Source organism: Eretmochelys imbricata, chromosome 3 (assembly GCF_965152235.1).
Source record: "Eretmochelys imbricata isolate rEreImb1 chromosome 3, rEreImb1.hap1, whole genome shotgun sequence".
In the NCBI taxonomy this organism is placed as follows: domain Eukaryota; kingdom Metazoa; phylum Chordata; order Testudines; family Cheloniidae; genus Eretmochelys; species Eretmochelys imbricata.
Window position 1 is genome coordinate 12,113,814 of NC_135574.1, and position 24,762 is coordinate 12,138,575.

A 24,762-nucleotide genomic window follows, 5' to 3' on the forward strand; every position below is an offset into this window, starting at 1 on the left:
GAGCCCCAAAAGATGGAACTGCCTGGAGTGGCCTTCCTTTGTCATGGTCACCAGGCTGTTGCGTATCATCTAAAGTTTGCAATCAGCCAGTGGTGAGAGGGTATGGGCATGTCAGTTGATAGCATTCCTGAAGGTTTCATCACATGACATAATCTTTAATTAAAGATTAATCATTAATTCCTGGAGACTCCAAGACAATCCTGGAGGGTTGGCAACCTGAAACCAGCTTCTTTATTCAGGCAAACTCAAATATATATCAGAGATCCCACCAAATTCCCCCATCAGATTTTGGCCTTGATTTTCTGCTCATATCCAGCTTCTAAAGTATGTATCACATTTCCTCAGCCTAGCTCTCATCAACTGGCATTACATGACATAGCTCTATCTATCTATCTATCTATCTATCTATCTATCTATCTATCTATCTATCTATCTATCTATAGTATCTGATCATCTTCCTTTTTTAACTGGGACTCAAAGTCATAGTTATCTGCTCTTTTGCTACACTAACAAAATCTCAAACCTTCCTTTCTGTTTGTCTTTAATCATTGATTTTTTATCACTTTTTAAGTTTAGCAGGGCTGCTGCTGCTGCTGACGTTTTACAAAGCTGACAGGAAACTCATGGACCCGAACTGGAAGGGAAGCCAATGCTGTGAACTGAGGCAAAAATCACACAGTCATAATTCCATCCCATGATCTTAAATCAGGGAGAGACTGAAGTCTTTGAAAAAAATGGTGGTGGTCATTTATATTTTCAAAAGAAGGTGGTGGATGGACAGTTCTGGAGATGGATGTCCCTTATTCACAGAATGAACCCTGACAGAGCAAGCTTTCCTCTCTACCCATCCCAATCCTGGAAGCACCATTTCTAGGCTAAAGAGAATAATGCAGCCTCCAACTCTCCTCAGTTCTTTACTTCAGACAGCGTCGACTATGGTCATGGAAGTTTGGCCACAGGAGACTGGAATGAAACCACTAAATGGCCATTAGATGGTAAAGTATCCGTTTATTTACATTTATTCGATAACATTTTGGGTGCGTACTGAAATGAAAAGACAGACCTGTTTCTCATGGTGATGGAGGCCATATGAGATTTTTGGATAGAATTGAAAAGAAATCCTTCCTGGTAGCAAAATAATCCAGGCAATCAAAAGTCAAGTTCAGTATTACTGAAGAAACATGTGCAATACCCAAGAAGCTTTCTGAACTCAGCAAGTGAGTACAACAGGAGCAGCAGGCAGGAATAGTCAGCTGGGAATTTTTCCATGGAACTTTTTTTGTCAGAAAATGTTGATCAACTAAACTAAAACTGGTTTCAGAGTAGCAGCCATGTTAGTCTGTATTCGCAAAAAGAAAAGGAGTACTTGTGGCACCTTAGAGACTAACCAATTTATCTGAGCATAAGCTTTCGTGAGCTGCAGCTCACTTCATCGGATGCATTCAGTGGAAAATACAGTGGGGAGATTTATATACACAGAGAACATGAAACAATGGGTGTTACCATACACACTGTAACGAGAGTGATCACTTAAGATGAGCTATTACCAGCAGGAGAACCGGGGTGGGGGGAGGGGTAGAGGGGGAACCTTTTGTAGTGATAATCAAGGTGAGCCATTTCCAGCAGTTGACAAGAACGTCTGAGGAACGGGGGCGGGGAATAAACATGGGGAAATAGTTTTACTTTGTGTAATGACCCATCCACTCCCAGTCTCTATTCAAGCCTAAGTTAATTGTATCCAGTTTGCAAATTAATTCCAATTCAGCAGTCTTTCGTTGGAGTGTGTTTTTGAAGTTTTTTTGTTGAAGAATTGCAACTTTTAGGTCTGTAATCAAGTGACCAGAGAGATTGAAGTGTTCCACTAGCCATCACTTTCAGCCCCCAACTAAAACCTCTCCAACGCATAATCAAGGATCTACAACCTATCCTGAAGGACAGCCCATCACTTTCACAGATCTTGGGAGACTGGCCAGTCTTTGCTTACAGACAGCCCCCCAAACTGAAACAAATACTCACCAGCAACCACACACCACACAACAGAACCACTAACCCAGGACCCTATCCTTGCAAGAAAGCCCATTGCCAACTGTGTCCACATATCTATTCAGGGGACACCATCATAGGGCATAATCACATCAGCCACACTATCAGAGGCTCGTTCACCTGCACATCTACCAATGTGATATATGCCATCATGTGCCAGCAATGCCCCTCTGCCATGTACATTGGCCAAACTGGACAGTCTCTACGTAAAAGAATAAATGGACACAAATCAGACGTCAAGAATTATAACATTCAAAAATCAGTTGGAGAACACTTCAATCTCTCTGGTAACTCGATTACAGACCTAAAAGTGGCAATTCTTCAACAAAAAAACTTCAAAAACAGACTTCAACGAGAGACTGCTGAATTGGAATTAATTTGCAAACTGGATACAATTAACTTAGGCTTGAATAGAGACTGGGAGTGCGTGGGTCGTTACACAAAGTAAAACTATTTCCCCATGTTTATTTCCCCCACCCCTCACCCCCTATTGTTCCTCAGACGTTCTTGTCAACTGCTGGAAATGGCCCACCTTGATTATCACTACAAAAGGTTCCCCCACCCCACCCCCCGCTCTCCTGCTGGTAATAGCTCACCTTAAGTGATCACTCTGGTTACAGTGTGTATGGTAACACCCATTGTTTCATGTTCTCTATGTATATAAATTTCCCCACTGTATTTTCCACTGAATGTATCCGATGAAGTGAGCTGTAGCTCACGAAAGCTTATGCTCAAATAAATTTGTTTGTCTCTAAGGTGCCACAAATACTCCTTTTCTTTAAACTAAAACTATTTGTGGAAATGTTTCAGTTTAGACTGAACTTTTGTTGGGAAAGGTGTGTCAGGACAAGGATGGAGTGTTTGAAAACTTTTGTGGGGATGTGAAAACCATTTCCCACCCAGCTCCACTAACGAGGCTTGGATTAAGATTTCATTATGCTGGCCGAGTGAGCTGTTAAGTGCTCCTGGTGTGAGTCATACATTGGGGAGCGTGACACGGGTATCTTTGCAGCTTGTAAATGGAGTGTTGACCAGTGTAGACCAGAGTTGGGATGTCCTGAAGGAGAAAGGGGCTAAAGCCCATCACCAGCCCCTTGAGACATTCAGTCACCATCTTGTATTAGAACATAAGAACGGCTATACTGGGTCAGACCAAAGGTCCATCTAGCCCAGTATCCTGTCTTCTGACAGTGTCCAGTGCCGGGTGGGAGGGAGCCAACATGGTCCTTCCCACCCCACAAGCTGCAAAGCAAAAACTGTGGGTCAGCAAGAAGGCAGAGACAGAGAGAAAAGGCCGTGGGAGAAAGGAGGTTGTAAATCTTATCAAACGTAAGACTGAAAATAAGGGGTGAACTGTCTGAGATGGGTTTTTAGCTAAAGTTGATAATAGGCAATGACATCACGACTTTGTTAAAGGGTATAAAAAGTAAACACTTAAAGGGGTCATTGCTAACACCTGCCTGACCACATTGGCACTGACCAATATGGGTCTAAGCACCCCTGTGGCTAGCCTGTTTGTATGTCTCTTGATCAAATGCTTATAAAAGTTTCGTTACGGTTTGGATGTAGTAAATTGCATATTATTTAGGCTTGTTAGGCATGCTTAGAGCAATTGTATAAATACCATTTGATCTTTGGATTTAATAGAGGAATTTATGGTTAGATTAGTGTGGTGCTAATGCCCTGAATAAATAATAATAATTCCAACACCTCCTACCATCCACACTGAAGAACCTCTGAGTTGGTTTTGGAGGTATTTTAAACCTGGGCTAGCTTTCAAGCCTGGAGTGTTAGTTACTCAGGCTCTGGGTTTAACTTGGGCTGGGAATCTGCCCACTTTGCAGGCTAAATCACTCAAGTGATGATCGTTCTCCAACATCCTTCCCACACTTCCCCCGAAGGACAGACGAGTTCTCCAGTTGACAGAAATTGACTGGGAAAGCATCCTAAAGTGTCTCAGCACAAAGAACCATGGGATATGGCCACAGGCACACACAGAATGCAGAAACAACAGGGCTACAGCAGTGCAGGCAGGGCTTTGAGGTAAGGACACTCACAGCTGGGTTAGGCTAACCCCAGTGCTCAGACCCGGGTACCGATCACTGGGTTAACTGTGCAGTGAAGACGCGCCCTTTGATAATGGCTGGCTATTGACAGTGTTGGCACCTATCGGCGTGAGGAGCAAATTCTCAAACTTCTTTATAGCCCTTTTGTAATACTGAAGAGGCATAATCCACCTGCAAATGTGCAGTGGAGAGTTCTATTTTTGGAGGAGAGCTACCTGCTGGTGTAGTTACAGCATCACTGGACCCTGTGCATCTGACCATCAGCCTGTTATCTCAGGCCTGGGGAAGAGGCACGGTGGAGGAGCGGAACGCCTGGGACATCCTCTGCCTGGGTAAGGGCCAATGTCAGTGGCAAGTGTTAAAGCTGCTGCTGCTGACTAGCTTTAACTTGTGGGGGGCTTAGCCTGGAATTCAGGAAGCTAGAACTGGAGCTATCCGCCTTGTGTACTGAGTCTGCCAGTTGAAGTGACAGAAGTCTGTGTTTTGGTGTGGAAGGTCCTGGGCTCAAACCCTGCAGTCAGCCTTTGCTGCAGGGTTATTGTCCACAGCCAGAAGTTTCCCTTGCTGTCATTTGCCTTAGATAACCCAGCACTCTCAAGTCTTGTCTGCATAGGTGAAGTCTCAATCGGGGGTCTCCTGACCCACTGAACCTCTGACAAGGAACTCGCTCCTCTCTGTCCACTCTGTAACTCGAGTTGGTTGAAAAATGGGAATACTTTTCGTGCAAAATGTGTCCGTTTTTCATCAGAATAATTTGAAATTTCTCAACTAGCTCTATCTCTAACCTTGTCTGCACTATTGCCACTGATGTTAGCAACTCTGGGGGCTTGAACATAGTTGGCTTCCTGGCTTCAGAAGCTGTTTTCAGCACAGTGCTGCTCACAGAAAATCTAACCAGCATAGTTGGGCCTCAGCTGGAGTGTTGTTTGTGGTAGGTAGGGCTCCCAAAGGTGATAACCACAACAGCTGGTAACAGTATGGATCTGAAGTACGTATCGCCCCCATTCACATAGTCTTGGAGAATCTTACAGTCTTCTTGCAACATCTTTCGAGGTGCTGTTGTCCCCATTTTACAGATTGAAAGCTGAGGCACAGAAAGACTGACTTGCCCGAGGTCACACAGGAAGTCTGTGGTACTGCAGGGTATTGAACCTGCATCTTCTAGCTAGCATTCTAACCACCAGACAATCCTTCTGATCTATAGCTAGAGCTGGGGAAAAAATCATGAAAAATGTGTCCCTATTTGTTGTCAAAAGGAGATTTTTCTAAAGCACTTGAGGGATCCAGGAGTACAAGTCTCATTGACTTTCAGTGTGATTTGTGCTCCTAAATTCCTGAGGTGTTTCGGAAAATCTCCTCCTCAATTCTTTTCAGGTACTAACTTACCCAACCTCAAACTAACCAGTTGTTAGGTACATGCAACCCATCCTGACCTCTGCATCCTTCGCAGGTCTGTATTTTCTGTAGTTTTCACAAATGAGATTTCAGTGGTGACAATGACAGACCACAGACTTACTCCTTCCAGGAATGACAGCAACATCTAACATCCGGGACTGCTCAAACCAGCCAGACGTTTGAAATGTGGGACATTTTTGTTTTTCTTTTCTCAACAAAATAATGCTTTAAATAAACGCAGACAGACAGAGCGCTAGCTTTCCACCCCACCTACGCCTCATCACAGCCACTGCAGAAATGCTTTGTCAGCTTGCCCTACATTCAACACCTCTGCACAGCACTGATTGGTGGTGAGGCTTGCATTGCAGGGGCATGAGTATGGAAGAAACCACTCCAGAGATGGGCAAGTCTGCGTTTCACCTCACTGGTGGTTATCTTCTACCCTCAGCAGTCTAATGAATTCATGTATAGTTCCTCTTACCCACATGGAATGAACCCTGACAACAGATAATCTGTCTGCTTGTATCAAATAGTTTTGAGATAAATTGAGTTGGCTGGAAATTGAAAAAAGCAATTTGATGAACAAATGTTGAAGTTGTTTGTTTTTAGCAAAATAGATCCTAAAAAAAAACTAAATAAAAATTTGGAGCTAAATATTGGTATTTATAAAAATAAAAAAAAAATGCTTTCAAAAATGAAAATGTTTTTCCAAAATGACTGTCAGAAAAAAGAAACAAGAATATAATACCTACGTCTCACAGAGTGCCTTGCATCAGTAGATTTCAAAACACTTCATAATTTTTAATGCACTAATCCTCACAACACCCTTGCGAATTATTAGCCCCATTTTACAGATGGGGAAAATGAGGCACCACTTGCTCAAGGTCACCCAGGTAGTCAGTGGTAGAGCAGGGACTCAAACATGGATTTCTGAAGTCCTTAACTAGGCCCAACCACTATACTGTAAAAAAGAGAGTAAGGAAAAGAGGAAAAAGCTATAACACAATAAAGCAAAATGTTCTATATACATTTTGATTAACAATTTTAATTAAAATGTTGAAAATAGATTTTTCACACAAAAATGTTCAAATTTGAAAAAAAAATCACATATCAATATAAAAAATCACTGAAAAATTTAAGACCAGCTCTAGAGAAAAAATCAGTCAGATGTTTTTAAGCTATCAGTGAGCTAAATAACTAAATTTAAGGGTTTAGCTGCCTTTTGTTGTGCATTTCATATCACATTCCACATCAAAAATCACATGTAGCATTTCCACAGCTCTTATCTTCAAAGAACAATGCACCGAAAATGAAAATGAACTAGATCTGTGGGGTAGGGAAATTAGTATAATCACCTGGGTTTTATAGATGAGATAACTGAGACAGAGGTGGTCAGAATTTGCTGATTCAGTGAAATTGGAACTTTTTTGTGGGGGGCAGTCCGATTTTGCCAAAGTACCGACAGAGTCTATGTAAGTGTCTGTTGGAAAAGTGCTGGTTTCCTGCCAGGTTGCCTGTCTGGGCTCTCAGCAGCCTGCCTGGTTGTCTGCCGAGTCCATGGCTTTGTGGCAACCTGTGTCCCAGGTCTTGTAGGGTCTATGACCTTGTGCCAGCCAGCCATGTGGACTGTCTTGGAGCTCCAGTCCCTTTCATGGATAACTTACACATTTTTTGGTTTTCCTTCTCAATTGGAACCAACCCAGATTATGAAATATCAAAATCCTCTGTAAAAAGAAACCACCTTTCTCTGCACAGCTCTACTGTTCATACAATAATAAACATGTAGAAGGGTCCCTGAGAGGTCATCTAGACCTCCCGCCTCTGCTGAGGCAGGACCAAGTGTACTTCTGCCAGGTGTTTGTCCACCCTGTTCTGAAAAACCTCCAACGATGGGAATTTCACAACCTTCTTTGGAAGCCTACTCCAGAGCTTAACTACCCCTCATAGTTAGCAAGCTTTTCCTAATATCTAACCTAAGGCTATGTTTACATTACGAGCTCAGGGTGTGATTCCCCGGCTGGCGTGCACACGCTCACGCTCGCTCTGAGTAGCTGTGCTAAGACAGGTAGCGGCCGCAGAGGCATGGCTGAGCTGGGCTGAGTACCAACTTGCCTGAAATTGGTGGGTACGTACTTGGCACAGCTCAGCCATGCCTCCGTTGCTGCTACCACAACTGCATCGCTAGCTTGATGAGCGCTACTGCAGGTATGTGTGTCTGAGCAGGGGAATCAGACCCAGAGCTCACAGTGTGGACGTAGCCTACCTCTGCTGCAGATTAAGCCCATCACTTCTTGTCCTACCGCACTGGACGTGGAGAACAACTACGCACAGTCCTCTTTATAACAGCCCTTAACGTATTTGAAGACTCTTATCGGGTCCCCTCTTCGGCCTTCTTTTCTCAAGGGTAAATATGCCCAGGTGTTTTTTTAACCTTTCCTTATAGGCCAGGGTTTCCAAAACTTTTATCATTTTGGTTGCTCTCCAATGGAGTCTCTCCAGTTTAGCTACATCTTTCCTGAAGTATGGCACCAGAATTGAATACCGAATTCCGTCTGAGGTCTCACCAGTGCTGAGCAGAGAGGAACAATCACATCCCATGTCTTACAGGACGATAGCAGCCTTTTTTTGCAACTGAATCACACTGGTGACCCATTTTCCATTTGTGATCCACTATAACCCCCAGCTCCTTTTCAGCAGTATGACCGCCTAGCTGCTTATTCCCCATTGTGTAATTGTTCATTCTTTCTTCCTTCCTACATAAGGTACGTTGCCCTGGTCTTTTTGAATTTCATCTTGTTGATCTCAGACCAATTCTCTAATTTGTTTAGATAGTTTTGTATTCTGATCCTGTCCTCCAAAGGGCTCACCACCCCTCCCAGCCTGGTGTCATTCACAAATTTTATAAGCATACTATCCACATTATTGTCCAAGTCATTAATGAAAATATTGAATAGTGCCAGACCCAGAACTGACCCCTGCAGGACCCCACTAAATCTACCCTCCCAGTTTGACATAGAACCATTGATAACTACTCTTTGAGTATGGTCTTCCAACCTACTGTCCACCCACCCTATAGTAATTTCATCTAGACCACATTTCCCTAGTTTGCTTATGAGAATGTCATGTAGCACTGTGTCAAAAGCTTTACTAAAATAAAGTTATATCACGTCTACTGCTCCCCCGCCCCCCATCCACTAGGCCAGGAAGGAAATTAGGTTGGTTTGGCATGATTTGTTCTTGACAAATCCATATTGGCTATTTCTTATATCCCTATTATCCTCTAGATACTTACAAACTGATTGTTTAATAATTTATTCTGGTATCTTTCCAGGTATCAAAGTTAGGCTGATTTGTCTATAATTCCCTAGTTCCTCTTTGTTCTCCCTTTTAAAGATAGGTACTATGACTGAATGCATTCCTGTATTCACATCCTACACACCACTGTAATAATCTTTGTAAACAAATGTGTGTTGGGAAGCATCATTTGAAAACTAATAATGTACTCGTCAATCATATGCTGAAATGTGTGTAGCAACATTATATATAAAGTTATGAACATAAGCTAAAATTCTGTCTGAACTGTGTTTACCACACAAGTCTGGGGAGGGGGTAAACCTGTTTCTCAAAGACAAAGGACAAGCTGACACCTCTAGCCAGGTGCCATCAAAGTTGATTGGCACTCACTGGTCAAGTGGCCATTCTTTGGCAATGAAGCAGGGCTGGAACAGGTCGATTTGCATTTTAGCAAACAACATGAAACCTCTTTCACCTTGAGACTCCATATCTCCGTCCTCAGAGTGGGAAGGAATTTATCTAGTGGTAACCCTCAGGAAAATGCAATCCAAAGGGGGATTGGACTATAAAAGGGAGGGGCAAAAACACCCCAGGATCTCTCTTTCTTTCTCTCCGTCTCTCTGTTGCTCTTTCACTTTCACCTAAGAAGATAAAGGAAGCAGCCTTTTGACTTTGTGAAGGACCCAGGCATGAAAATTTGCTTAGCAATGTTGCTGGGAACATGTGGTAAGGATTTTACCTTGACCCCAGTCTAATTTGTTAAGTTTTAGCTACTAGAAAGTGTTTTATCTTTATTTCTCTTTAATGCCTTGTACCTGTACTCACTTAAAATCTCTCTCTTTATTATTAAAAAAACTTTTAATATTTTTTAATCAAAGCAAATCCCGTGCTGTGTTTAAACTGAGCTGTTTGGTAACTCCATTTGAAGTTGCAGGCTGTTGGATATTGACCCCTCAGAGGGGCAATGGACCTAAATATCTGAACTGTCCAGGAGAGGGCTGGACCATGCAGGACACACTTTTTCAGAAAATTTGGATTGGGAGTGTGCTGGGGTCACCCTGCAAGTACTAACCAAGGCTGCTGGAAGCCAGAGTGTGGCTGATGTGTTGCTGACTGGTTGCTGGGGCCAGAGTTGCTGGACCAGGACTGCAGCTATACACTGACGTTCAGGGTGTGACCTACATGCTGTTTAGCTGTTTGTGAGTGGCCCAGCTTCGGAGAGACAACAGCAAAGCACTGTAAGGCACCCAAGGTTGCAGGGCAGGTGGTGATTCTCTGGTCTGGATTGCACCCTGGAATGTGATAGGGTATGATGTTTGCCCTTCTACAGCCTTCTGGGATCTTACCTGTCCTCCATGAGTTCTTGAATATAATTGCTAAAGGTTCCCAGTTTGCTTCAGCTAGTTCCGTAGGTATCCTACAATGAATTTCATCAGGCCCTGCTGACTTGAATATATCTAAATGATCTAAATACTCTTGAATGTGTTCTTTCCCTATTTTGGCTTGTGTTCCTTTGCCCTTGCTGTTAATATTAATTGTGTTGAATATCCAGTCACTATTAACCTTTTTGAGAGACCTGAAAGCAAAATAAACATTAAACTTGTCAGCCTTCTTGATATCATCAGTTATTAGCTCTCCTTCCCTGCTAAGTAGAGGACCTACACTTTCCTTACTCTTTCTCTTGCTCCTAATGTATTTAAAGAACTTCTGTTTATTGCCTTGTTCCTGATTTGGTGGCATGTGATAGACCCCTACCATGACCTAAGTCCTATTTTTCCCCCTTTTCTCTTTACTCAGAAACTCTCAACTGCTCTGCCTTTCACCTTCTTCTGGACCTCTGAAAAAGTATATGTATCCTTGATTTATAATGCAACACCTCCTCCCCTTTTTCGCTGCTTGTCCTTCCTGAATAAGCTATACCCCTCTCTACCAACATACCTGCCACTGGAATTGAGTGACTTGGCGATGTTGTGTCACAGATAATGTGAAAACTGTGCTGCAGATGGCAAACACAATTAGTAGGTAAATCAGACATACACAAACAAGGGAGTTGAAGAACCCTGCTTCTTCAGCTCTACCAAAAAGGAACCTCTGTCACTTGAGCTCTAGGAGATCTCCTTTAAGAGACAGCAGTAGTAGGGACCTTATCCTTTCAGTGGATCACTCATTAGATGGCAACATTGCACACAAAGAAACAGTAGATTTATTCACCAGATTTTTATTGAATAAATACAGATAATAATCAGATTATTTGGAATCTCACCCCTTAATGCTATAAATAATTGTATAAATAGATCATTTAAATAGAGATGCAAAAATATACCATTTCACCACTGTTTTCCTGGGGGTTTACATAGATAGTTAAATGACTGCAAATTTGGTTTTATGTTCAATATCCATTTGCAGAAAAAGAAAGAAAATGACATTTTGCTTTTCTTAAAGTCTTGATCTGTTCAAATATAATAATTTACTTTTATGAGCACTTAAAAAAGCCTCTGGATTTTAGAATCAGATTCAGGTTGATTTCCCCAAGCCTTTGGTTGACTCTAGAGCTGGTCAAAATGGTTTGAATTTTGAAATAAAAAACAACAAACAAATGGGGAAAAGGTTGATATGAAATTATGAACATTTTTACCCTTTTATCTCCCACTTATGGATCTGGTTGAATTCTGAATTTCAGAATTTCAAAATCTGGGGGAATTTTTTTTAAAAAAATTTGTATTTCTCCCCCTGTTCTTGCCAGCTGTCTTTGAATCTGGCTATTGATTATGGCTTGGCCCAATTCCAGTGAAATCAGTGGGAGTTGGCTCAGGCCGTTTGTTAAATCTGATGCCCATGGCTGGTTCTCCATGTGGTTTCCTTCTTCTGATCTGCTGGCTTCTCTTACTACAGGTAGTGGATGATGGGCCTGGCACAGGTACAGCCCACAGTGACCAGCTGTTTCTCCAGCCGGTAGGTGTGCTGGCAGCCTCTCTGCTCCCTTTGGAGAACAAGGATCTCATGTTGGATGGGGATGGAGTTCATGCTGTAGTCCTCCTGTCCGGTGGAGTCCACACAGCTGTAATGGCGGCACTTGGCCTGAGCGATCACTTGGGGGAACCGGTTGGGATCTTCATTAATGCTGTGAAGCAAGATACAAAGAGAATGAATTGGTCAAAGTGGAAGCCTGGCCACTGCCCTGAATCAGCAGGGCTTTCTCCTCAGCTAAATCTTGCTCATCGCCCAGACACAGTTTGCAAATGCCTCCTTGAGATTCACCTTTTCCCATGATTCATAGAGTCATCTTGTGCTGGGTCAATGTCTGAGCTCCTGCAATGCTCAGTCACCTCATGAGTCTGACTAGTTTCAATGGGAGTTTTTGCCTGAATAAGGATTGATTACAACTGGATGAAGACTTCAGTATTAGGCCCAATGTTCTCAAAGCCTAGTGTCCCACTAACATCAATGGCAAAACTCCAATTGACTTAAATGGTGTAGGATTGAGCCCTTGGGGGTATTTTGCTGGACTTTCTGAGGCAGGATTTGCACTCAGATATGTCAGACCAGAAATGGCTCTGAATAAAAGAGCAGTGATAAATCCTAAAGCTAATTAGTTTTCTATCCTTAGGGCTGAGTTGGACCATCCTTTCGTTCACTGTTTGTACAGTGCCTAGCACAATGGGGTCTTAGTCCATGACTGGGGCTCCTAGTTGCTACCACAATACAAATAAATAATAATTAATAAATTTCCAGTTATCATTTTTGTATGAGGAATCTGACCATCACCACATGGACTGGCAGGTCAAAGTTAATATTTCTGGGTACAGCAGTGCACTGTGTTTTGTCCTGGGGACATCCCCTCTGTATGCCTAAACAGTGCTTTGGAAGAGCCCAGTGCATTTCCAGACAATGGGGACATGAACTGTACCTGTAATCCCAGGGAGACATAGACCGGTTATTGACATCATGACCCACTTTGGTAGCATGCTTTGTGCTACTGATGTTTATGTCAACTTTCACACTAAGAGGGAATCTGGAATCTTTTTGGAGAGGGCAGTCATCACTCTTTTTCTCATCAGTGCCTCTCTCTATGTTGAATCCAGTCTGTACTGCCTTTCCATAGGCTGAATTCTTAGCCTGGAGCACCAGGATCAGCATTAACAGCAGTGAACAGAACTGAAATAGAGAAACACCATGATTAGTTAATGACCTAATAAATACATATATAATAAATAAACATCATGATTAGTTAATGCAGAGTGCAGAACGCAGGAATGTGCTGTATAGCTTCAGCAACAAGTTATATCCTGAAATTCAATTCTTGGCTTGGAGGTCTCATGCAGGCCCAACTCTGCTTGTGGTTGGTAGGTTCAGAGATGAACGAAGTTCTACTTCATTCACAGAAACCTTTTGTGTCTAAAGAGAACCCATGACAATTCTGATGATTTTTATGAGATGGATGCACTTGTAAACATCTAATATATATATAAGTAAGTTCATAGGAAGATACACACCTTTGCAAAAATACAGCAGAGTGTGGGTTAGTGTTTAGGATTGGGAGCTAGGAATCCTCTTTCCAGGCCCAATCTCTGCTGGTGTAAATAGAATAGCTCCATTAACATGTGTGGACTTTTGACCATTTACACAAGCAGAGAATTTGTCCCCCTGACTCCAAATTTTGTGCAGAGATAACTCGTCAATGGCTGAAGGTAGAAACATCAAACTTAGTTTGTTCTGTTGATCTCATTGAGACTAAATATAAAACAAAGTCTGAAGACCATAAGTTCTTTTATTGTAAGTTAGTAGTCTAAGAAATTCCAGGTTGTATTAAATAATAAATAATCTAATTTAACAAATAATTTCACATAAAGGATCTCTACTCTAAGAAATAAGCACAAGGAGACACAGTAAGGTTGAGTTTTCAACCTTATTGTTTCATTTCCTGACTTTCGAGTGCCTGAGTTCTCAAAGTTAATATTGAATTAGTGCTAGCTTTGGGTATCAAAAATAATATCTCCTACTAATCCAGAACAGCGCAAAGCAGCCACAGCATACTAGTGATTCTGATCCTAAACATTAGAATTTTTTAAAAAGAAAAGATTTAGGATTGATATTTTATATATTCAATTGGTCAGTGATATCACATAGTAGCATTCTCTGTGGTTTCCTTGTTTACTTTTCATGTATGACATTTTTAACAATTAAGAAAAAAAAAAAAAGGAAATACCCAAACAAAAAACTAAGTTAAGGTTGACCATACAAACCGGTAACTAAATGGTAAAAGAAAAATCAAGCATTATAAACCCAGTAATTCAGAATTACAGTGAATTGTAAACATTTTAAGGTACAAAAATGCATAGTAAAGGTGCTAATAACCATTACTCTGCCCTGTAGTGATGCTATGCAATAGCCGTATGTTTTAATATTTGCTGGTCCCAATTTAGATTACATTGATTTTTAAAAATATCTATTAGAAATTACATCGGTTACAATCAAATTTAACAAAGCTAGTACTTACCAATGGAGCACTTCTTGTAAAAGTCATCGTATTGCAGTCTCTCTTACTTTGTCTGATGTGTGTATAGGATATTTTCAACTGAACCTGTCTGTGTGCACGAACTTCAGGGCTTTATATAAGGACTTCTTCTCTCACTGCCCTAGTTTCCATTGCAATTCCATTGCAATTGGTTTTTCCCAACCTTATTTGTGGTTCTTGCTCTGGACTATGACTTAACTTTACATAAAACTTTACGTAAAACTTCCACTCCATGAACTTCAGGAAATGAAGTTATTGTGGTAACTGACAAACTGCTACTCGTTAACCTTAAAACCTGTTTGATTTCAAGGAGTTTGAGTATAAAATGTCATAAGTACTAAATTAGTGTCATCAGTTTGGAATATTTGCATAATTTGCTCCCTTTCTGGAACAAAATTGAAGTCAGACACAAAATCCTTATGCTGTATTGATCAGAAATAAGGTTAGGTGCTAAGTGAATTCAGGTAACTGTGGTTAATTCATCAGATGTATGTTGAGATACTTTGTGGTCTTTCTTGGCAACACCACATGAATCATAGATGCGGTAGCGTTACAGAAATATAGGAATTGCCAGACTGGATCCTACCCATGGTCCATCCAGTCCAATGTCCTGTCTCTGACAGTGGCCAGCACAAGATGTTTCACAGGAAGGTACAACCTCCCTGAAGTGGACATTTTGGGGAGAACCTGCCCGCAAGGAAAGTTTCCTCCTGTCTTCCAATATTTATTAGAGGCTGGCTTATACCCTGACACACAAGGATTTAAATCCCTTCCCGAACACTTGGTTTCTTTTAACGTTTACTCTTATAACTCAGGATGATCTTGTTACCTATATCAATACCCAATTTCTGTTTCAATTCTGCTAAGAACTTGGCCTCAATTAAGAGTGTGGTAATAAGTTCTGCAGACTAATAATGCATGATGTGAAACCTTACTTCCTTTTACCTGTTTTGAATTTACCAGCCTTTCGTGTCATTGAATGGCCTCTTGTTTTCTGAGAACGGGAGAAGAGAAATTCTCAATCCACTTCCTCTAGCCCATTCATTATTCTTTCTGTCTGGAAAATGGGTCATTCAGAGTGCCAACAAGTTAAACTCTGTTGGGAGGATAGGCAGAGATGAGATGTGCTATTGTTATGCTGGAAGGAAGATAATACTTAGTCTTGCCATGAGTGCAGGGGACTGGACTAGATGACTCTCAAGGTCCCTTCCAGTCCTATGATTCTATGATTATCTATCTCTCTATCTATCCATCGCCACCGATCACCGTAGTATCTGAACACTTGCTATTTAAAATCAATGGCAATAGTGAAGTGGCTACTTGAACTCATGTTGGGTGGTAGGAGTTTAAGTTAAAAGGGGCCGTCTGTGTCATTTTCATGATGAAAAGGCTTTTTTTTGAAGGGGAAGATTTTGCATTGTTTCCTAAAGCCAGTCAGACTCTGGATTCGTCTGACCTCCTCTGGAAGTTTGTTCCATCGCTGGATCCCCTCAACTGAAATGGTCCCCTCTTGTTCCCCTTCTCCCTAAGGTGAACAGTCCTTCTCTTTTCAGCCGCTCTTCATACAAGAATTTTTCCATGCGCCTAATCTTTCCCTTAAGGCAGCCTATTCACAGATGGGAGAAGAGTCATCACACACTGGTACAAAAAGCAGATTGGTTCATTATTCAGGGCCTTGTCTTACAGTTGATTTTTCATTCTAGACTCATTGGCCTGACCGAAAGGGGCCAGCAGAAGGAATCCCTCCTTCGGACACCATTAAGAGAGGGAAAACATATGGGACTTAACAACACACAGGACGTGCTAAGAGTGTCCCAGGATAGACAAGGCTAGCTTGTCTGATGTGTGTATAGGATATTTTCAACTGAACCTAGGGGAGAGATAGATTAGTGGTTTAAGCATTGGCCTGCTAAACCCAGGGTTGTGAGTTCAATCCTTGAGAGGGCCATTTAGGGATCAGGGCAAAAATTGGGGATTGGTCCTGCTTTGAGTAAGGGGTTGGACTAGATGACCTCCTGAGGTCCCTTCCAACCCTGATATTCTATGATTCTATGGTGGAACCTTGTTTGTGCTCCAAGCAATGTCTGATGGTATGGGAAGGAAGTTATTGCACGTGGAACAATGGCAGGATGTAAACCTTAGGAAGTACTAGGGGCCTGAAGCTGCAAGGTGCTCAGCATCACCTGTGAGGGGCTGAACCCCATCAGTGCATTCTACCTTCAATGGGAGCTGAAGGCACTGAGGCATTAGTACGTCCTAGGCCGTATGCCAATGCACTGATGGACAGTATGTTGGGCAAAGAATGTTAATTGGACAGAGGATATCATGTACATCTACAAAGCCACTGAGTCAATTCTACCTGTCAGTCTTCTGTCTGAAGCCCATTGGTAATGCACCCTATCACCAGGGTAACCAGGTGCCACATACACCAATGAAATGCAACCATTCATTCAGCAGGATTTGGCAGTGTTTCCACTGATCCATCACTCACCAGCAGGGTCCCTCTGCCATGTTTGGGGGAGGCATAGCTGGCTAGTTTGGCTCTGACATTATTGTAAGGCGGTTGGTGTAAACAGGTGAGTTTGGTGTTAAGCCCTGCTGGTGGACAGGCTCCGCTTCCTTCTGACTTCTGGTGGTGGTGAGTTCCACAGTCAGGGGCCCCCTCAGAGAATACGGAATCCCAGCTTCTGAGAGTTCCAACTGGGGTTTTATCAGCCTCAGTGTCCCTGGTTATAGCAACTGCTCATTTTGTATTCATTTCTTACGTAGGCAAAACTCCTACTGAAGTAATTGAACACACCAAAAGATTGGGCCCCAGTTTGACATTTTTTAAGCCTGATCTTGCAAGATGATCACTTCTTTGGGAGCATCTCCAGCATTTGGCTGCTGGATGAGATCCTTGGCTGGTGTGGAGGATCTGGTCCTCTTTACCTTACATCGAAGGTCCTGGTGGATACATTTCCCCTGTGACTTGACTTGACTTATGCTTGGGGGAGTAGCTTTATTTCTTGACACACAATCTCCATCCATTCTTTTGGGGATACTGAAATTCAAAACCTCCAGGAAAGGTTCAGCATCAGCGTTATCTGGATTGATCATATTTTCTTGGTGACCTTTACGTTAATAGATTATATATATTGAAAGGGATAAATCCAACCCTGGTATAAAGAGCAAAACCCTGTTAACTTCAAGAGAGTGTTGTGGGATGTATTTGGTCTATATCCATGTGTCCATTCATCTCTCTTGTGGCTTTACCTCTGGGATAGACTTGTACATCTCCCATCCCATCTCAGACATGGAATAGCTCTTGCTCCAGGTGCGCTCTTAAATTGTGTCAGGGTTGGGAAGGAAAGAATAGGAATAGCGGAGCAGTGATGCAAAATTGCTCCTTTGGGGCCAGACCCCATCTCTTGTTCAGGTGCCTTGGCCCCAGTGCAGATGAGGTGCCTGCCAAATGCACTGCCTACATGCACCAATGCACCTTCTCCGCATTGAAACTCAGGCATAATTCAGTTCTCCGAGGTGGTGGGAGGACTTCACCCTTGGTGATGAAAGGGCAAAAGGAAAAGGTGGTGCAGTGGTTATGTCACTCATTATTCCCCTCTGGGACCTGAATATGACCTTGGGATGAGCTCCGTGTAGTAAGATCTCCTAGTCTCAGCCTTACCTCTTCCCTGGAGGATGGATCTTCCACTCACAGGCTACTTCTAAGTCAACCATCAAGAACAGAAATCTGATTTCAATAACCAGGCAGCCGAGCTCCTGCCCCAAAGGTGAGTGCTCATAAGTGGTTGTGTATCAAAGTGCTCACTATCAAAAAACTGCAACAATTGTGACATCATTTTATCTTCCTAAAGGAGCTAACCTATAGAACCAGGTTCAACTCTGACATGTCAGTAAAATTCCCATTCAGTTCAATGATATTGGGAGGGAAGTTTCTTCACTCAACTATTGCTGAGTTTGAGTGAAGTTCTAAAGTATAGTTTATTGAGATACATATTCTGCAGTGTTCATAGATCACTGGATAGATAGACTGGAGTTCTACAGACGGAAAGAAAAAACATAAATAAATCCATAAATAAATATGTATTGTATTTGGTAAGTGTGATTATATATGTGTGTGTAAAAAATTGTGGACTTTTAAAATCAATCTATCTATCTATCTGTCTGCCCTTTTAGTTGAAAAAAGAAAAAAGGTTGTACCATTAGAAATTCCCCCTTCCCCTCCAAAATATGCATTGAGCATGAGAAAACGTAGGCTACATTTTAGGAACAGTGAGCACTACTACAATGTGGAAACCCCATAGTCTGAATCATGAACACTAGACTGGACAAAGCAATGAAGAATATAGACTGCAAGATACAATCCAGCACGGATGTCTTTCTGGGCAAGGACTAGATGTCCTAATGCATTTTCTTTCCAACTTCTAATTTTGGTGATGCCCATGAGTAAAGGTTGTGCTAATTCAAAGCATGCTTAAGATCTGCTCATTGGTACAAATTCTGTCTTCAGTTTTTTCAAAGGGGTATAACTGAGGGTAGAACTTTTTCCTCCGTTTCTGGGATAGCCATGACCTACATCACCTCCCTCCGAAGTATGCTAAGATCTGAAATGTTAAATGCGTAGTTTAATTTCCTCTCAAAGTTAGAGACATACAGGCTAACGGAAACCCTTCTCTCAGAGAGGGGTTTTCTCTTCAGCCATTTACTGAAATACTCAAAGTGGGTCAGGGAACTTTCCATTTCTGAAACCAATGAAGATCTCAAAAATATCTTTCTGGCTTAAGGTAAGACCGATGGAACTTGACCCTGAATTGAGGCTGATGAATGGTCTGGGTCATTTTGATGTGTGAATAGACAACATCCTGATGTAGCCTGATATTAAAAATAACTAAGATACCTTCCTGTGGTTTGTTTTATGAATCATGAAATCTTTTGATCTGCAATTGTTATGAAAAGACATAGACACAGAGGGAAGAAAAGCGGGTGAACCCCAGGATTTATATCCAGGAACGACATAGTATGTGCAAAGGAAGTTGCCACAATACAGACTGTGATCATAGATTTTAAAGTCAGAAGGGACCATTATGATCATCTAGTCTGGCCTCCTGCACAACTCAGGCCAAAGAATCTCACCCACTCACTCCTGTAACAAACCCCTAACCTATGCCTGAGCTACTGAAGTCCTCAAATCATGGTTTAAAGACTTCAAGGTGCAGAGAATCCTCCAGCAAGTGACCCGTGCCCCATACTGCAGAGGAAGGCGAAACCCCCCCAGGGACTCTTCCAATCTGCTCTGGAGGAAAATTCCTTCCCGACCTGTTAAGGAAAAGTTAGTATATGTGACTCCATTTTGGTTTGGGGCCCACCATTGTCTAAAAGCAAGCACATCATGCACCAGGAGGAGTGTTCCTCAGATACTGCATTCCTGTGAAAACCCTTCCCCTTGTTTCCAGCCTGTCTCGACTCCCGGTTTTTGTTCTTTGTCTGTTCCTAACTCCCTGCCTCCTGGCCTTGTGATGTGGGCCTCCCATCCTGATAAGAAAGGTTACTGATGCATTGCTTTAGGACCATGTTGTGCAGTTTAGTTTAACACGGGGAATGTACCTAGCAGGGATAGGTGGTAGATAAGAAAAGGGTTTGTCTATTGGCTAAGGTTTCCAATGCACGAGGGCAACATGCTTTGCTAAAAGGTATATAATCTTTGTATAACCTGCATTTGGGGTTCCCTTCTGACTAGCAGGGGGGCACCATGCTCGAGCGTAATAAACTTAATATCTTTGGGAAGTCTGCAGTTGTGGACTTTGTTCGTGTGCCTCAGCCTAGACTCGAACTGCGCGTGACCTATCAGGTATAATTCGCAATGGTTCTTGGTGACCCACATGGGGTTCTAGGCTTGCCCTGACGAGCAAGACTGCGCTTCTCCTCTTGGACAGCTCCAGCCAGCACAGGGTGAGTTCACCTTTGAGAACTCCAAGGAGCGGGAGTGTGAGCCATCGCTTAGGCGATAAGGTGGCACATTTGGTGTCCTTTTTGGTAGCCCATTATGGGTTCTGGGCAGAGTGTAAGTAAGGGGACCCCTTTGGCTGAAATTCTCAAGAATTGGAGGAATATTTCTGGTACCCATGGGTTAGGTAAAAAGAAAGTTGTAATCTTGTGCAAGGTTGAGTGGCCAGCACTAACAACTCAAACACCTCTCGAATGGCCACCGGATGGGTCCTTTGCTGGGGAAAAATTAACAGCACTTAGGAAAAGGCTGGAGGACAAAGCTCCAGATCAGATGGATTATTGGTATGTATGGGACAACTGGGCTTATACGCATGCGAAAGGACATCCTCTTTCCTCCTCCTTTTCTTATTTATCTTAGGGGTCTCCAGCCCCGCTCTGGTAAGCTATGTCTGCTTCTGCCCCTCCTCTGGCTTACCCTTGGCTTTCTGACTTATGCCCGTGACCTCCTTGCTTGCCACCCCCCAACCCGTACAGGCCCCCTATTGACCCACCAGTTGCTCTGCAAGCTCCCGTCGTTCAACAACACCTTGTTAGCCATGGTACGGACAGCGGTGAACAGATCGTCTTCCCCCATGTTCACTGCCCCTTCGGCCCCGGCGATTAGTAATATGGCAACAGCAGATGCCCCGCCTGCGTGACGACCCAGAGAAGGTTCTGCAAACCATTCGGTCTGTGTTTACTGCGTTCAGTCCTACATGGGGAGATGTTCAGGTAATCCTGGACACACTTTTCACCCCTGACGAGAAATATTCTATTCTGGATGCCAATTGGCGCTGGGTAGGGGAGGATAATACCCGGACTCCTTGGCCCCTGACTGATCCTGATTGGAATCCCAATAGGACCGACCAAATGGGCCCTTTAAAGGCTGGTAGATATGGCCTTTTGGAGGCTATTCACAAAGCTGGTAGTAAAATGGCTAATTGGTCTAAAATTCGCGAATGCCAGCAGGAGCTTAATGAGCACCCCTCCTCCTTTTTGGCTCGGTTGTCCAAACAGGTTCACATATATGGGGGCGGTATAAAGCCTGAGATGGAGGAAAACCGTCCTATGATGGTTTCCTTTTATGTCGATCAAGCAACATCAGATATAAAAAAGTATTTCTCTAAACATGTTCCCAATTGGCTGGGAAAGCCCTTACACGAAGTAGTGCGACTGGCCACTTTTGTGTTCAATAGTAGAGATGAGGAAAAGGCAAAAGAAAAGTGTAAACAGAAGAAGGAAGCGGTTAGTATGCTGGCAGCAGCATTGCAGGTATCCTTTGGCAACCATCCCTGGCAGGGTCGGGACAGTTCAGGAGGGAGGGGTCATGGGCGACGAAAGGGTCGGGGAGGAGCATGGAACGGGGGAAGGAACGGGAACTGCAACTACTGCAAACAACCAGGACATTGGAAAAGAGAGTGCCCCTTGCTTCCCCGAGGGGCTCCTTGGAAAAGTCAGGTAGAGACTAATTCTTCCTTTCCCTCTAACGCTCCCCAGGATCTTGTTGACCCCCAGGGACTAGAGGCAGAGATTTTGGGAACCTTGGGAGAGTTGGAATGGGATTTGGGGTTACAGCTGCAAATTTATCTAAAAATTGGGGAACAGCTTGTGCTTTTTTTAGTAGATACCGGTGCCACCCTCTCCACTTTAACTTTTGTTCCAGGCTCTCTTTCTGATACAAAGTTTGGGTGCAGGTTATAGAGGGCAATCCATGTCCGGCTCCCCTATCCTACCCTGTCCCTGTTGAGCTTGGTTCTTTAAAGTTGTCACATAGATTTGTTGTAATGCCAGAGGGCCCCACGAACCTTCTCGGGCTAGATGTGCTGAGCAAACTGGGGGCACACATATATTGCGCCCCCGAGGGACTCCGCATGTCCGTCCTGGACTCGGCTGTTGCTTCTCTTATGGCATCGGTTACCCCTGTTCCTGATGTCCCCTCTGAATTGTCCAGTGTTCCACACAGTTTGTGGAGCACAACTTCTACCGATGTAGGCCTTCTTAAATCAGCCGTTCCAGTTAATCTGAAAGCAAGGGACGGACCGCCTCCCTCCGTAAAACACTACCCCTTGCCGAGGGAGGCGGAAGAGGGCATTTCACTTCTTATTGACAGTTATTTGACTCATGGGGTTCTAGTCCCCTGCAGTTCACCCTGTAATACTCCCATTCTTCCTGTGAGGAAGCCTAAACCGGGACCGGATGGGCGTCCAGTCTATCGGTTTGTTCAGGATCTACGAGCTATAAATGGTTATGTTATAGCCCCCCATCCAGTTTTCCCTGATCCGAGCACCATTCTAACACTGATTCCTCTGTCGGCCACTTGTTTTACTGTCGTAGATTTGTGTGCGGCATTTTTCAGTATTCCTTTGCACCCCGATTCTCAATATTTGTTCGCGTTCACCTGGAAGGGCCAGCAGCTAACGTGGACGCGTCTTCCCCAAGGGTTTTCAGGATCCCCCATTATTTTTTCCTGGATTCTCACCGAGGATTTAAAAGATATTGTCTTGCCTAGTTCGTCAGTCTAGTTCAATATGTGGATGATTTGTTAATTGCTGCCTCTGATTATAATGCATGTTTAATTGACTCTGTTGTTTTGCTTACTACCCTAGCCAATAAGGGTCATTGTGCATCTCCATCCAAATTGCAGCTGTGCAAAGATCAGGTAATTTATTTAGGCTTTGTGATTTGGCCCGGAGAGGGTTTGCTCTCTCCTGACAGGGTGCAGGCAATTCGGGATTGCCCGCGCCTGGTTACAAAAAAGCAGTTATAGGCTTTCCTGGGGGCTGCAGGGTTCTGTCGACCCTGGATAGTGGCCTTTGGGGAACTGGTCAAACCCCTAGTCCAGGCCAGCACAACATTGACCCCCGATCAGTCTCCTGGACCCCAGAAATGGAAGCCGCTTTTGAATCCATCAAGAAGGCTCTGATCTCTGCGCCCGCCTTGGGATTCCCGGATTACGGTAAACCATTTTCTCTTTTCGCTCACAAACACCAGGGGGTGGCCAGCGGTGTCCTTTTGCAGTACTTGGGGGATCGCCCACTCCCCATAGCCTATGACTCAGTGCAGCTGGACCCTGTCATTCGGGGCTCTTTCTCCTGTGTGTGATCGATTGCCGCTGTCATGGTTGAACGGTCGCGACCTATTGTTTTGGGGCACCCTCTGACTGTCTGGGTCCCTCACGAGGTTGAGGTTCTCTTAAAACAACATTCTACACAGGCATTGTCTCCACAGCAGGCTCATAAATATGAACTAATCCTGTTGGCCGCTGACAACGTTACTTTACGCCTCTACAACGTCCTCAATCCAGCCACAATGCTACCCCTCCCGGAGGACGGTACCCCTCACCATGTATGTATGGATGTCGTCGCGCAGGATGGTAAGCCTCGCCCAGATTTAGCTGACTCCCCTTTAACCAAACCCGATTTACTCCTTTTCACCGATGGGTCCTTGTACTATTTAGATGGCCACTGGGTCTCAGGCTATTCGGTTACCTCTCAGGCAGATGTTATCGAAGCTGCCCCCCTATCACCTTCCTTCAGCGTCCAGTGTGCAGAGTTATAAGCGCTTACCAGGGCTTGTTTGTTGTCTTCGGGAAGGACTGTTACTATTTACACAGACTCTAAGTACGCTTTTGGTGTTTGTCATGCTACGGGCCAGCTCTGGAAACAACGAGGATTTTTAACCTCCTCAGGCACAAAAATTGCTAATGGCCCTCTAATTTCTGCCCTTTTGGATGCCATTCAGGCCCCTCACCAGGTGGCGGCGGTTCACAATTATGCGCATAGGCAGCCTAACTCTTTTGTATCCCAGGGCAATGCATTAGCTGACTCAGCCGAGAAGGCTGCAGCTCTACAGCCCCTCCTGGTTTCGGCTTCCCTCCCCCTGGAAACACCCTTCCCGCCTGCTGACTGGACGCTGTTGTCTGCTGACGTATCCTCGGAGGAGCTTCGAGACTGGAAATGCTGGGAGGGATCAGAGGGCCCCGATAAGGTTTGGCGAATCAGGAACAAACCTATTCTCCCCTGCTGTTATCTACTCCCAGCTGCTTATTATTTTCATTCCTTGGGTCACGCTGGTATCCAGGGCACGGTGGCTGCTATACTAAAATCTTGGGCGGTGCCCCATGTTTATCCAGCAGTGAAGCGGGCTCTCGGCTCCTGCCCTACTTGCCTGGCCTTCTCTGCTAAGACTCGGCTCGATGCCGACTCGAAGCGGGGGAGACCCTGGGCAAACTTCCTGTTTCAACGCTTGCAGATGGACTATGCAGAAATACCTAAAAGCTCAGGGTTTCACCACCTCCTTGTCATAGTGGATCAACTTTCCGGATGGCCTGAAGCAATAGCAACCAGAAAGGCAGACGCAAGATCTGTGGTAAAGTTTTTAATGAAAGACATTGTACCCAGGTTTGGTGTCCCTGAAGTCATTGATTCAGATTGGGGCTCACACTTTACTGCAGAGATTTTG

General features: G+C 43.7%; 1 protein-coding gene across 1 annotated transcript; it reads right to left on the reverse strand.

Moving 5' to 3' along the window:
- Nucleotides 1-11,684: 11,684 nt before the first annotated feature.
- On the reverse strand, nt 11,685-20,896 carry LOC144261885 (interleukin-17F-like). Its single transcript, XM_077811457.1, has 3 exons — nt 20,795-20,896; nt 12,706-12,953; nt 11,685-11,919 (listed from the first exon to the last, which is right to left on the reverse strand). Exons 1-3 carry the CDS (start codon nt 20,894-20,896, stop codon nt 11,685-11,687), a joined length of 585 nt encoding a protein of 194 aa, XP_077667583.1.
- Between the last annotated feature and the right edge of the window lie 3,866 nt (nt 20,897-24,762).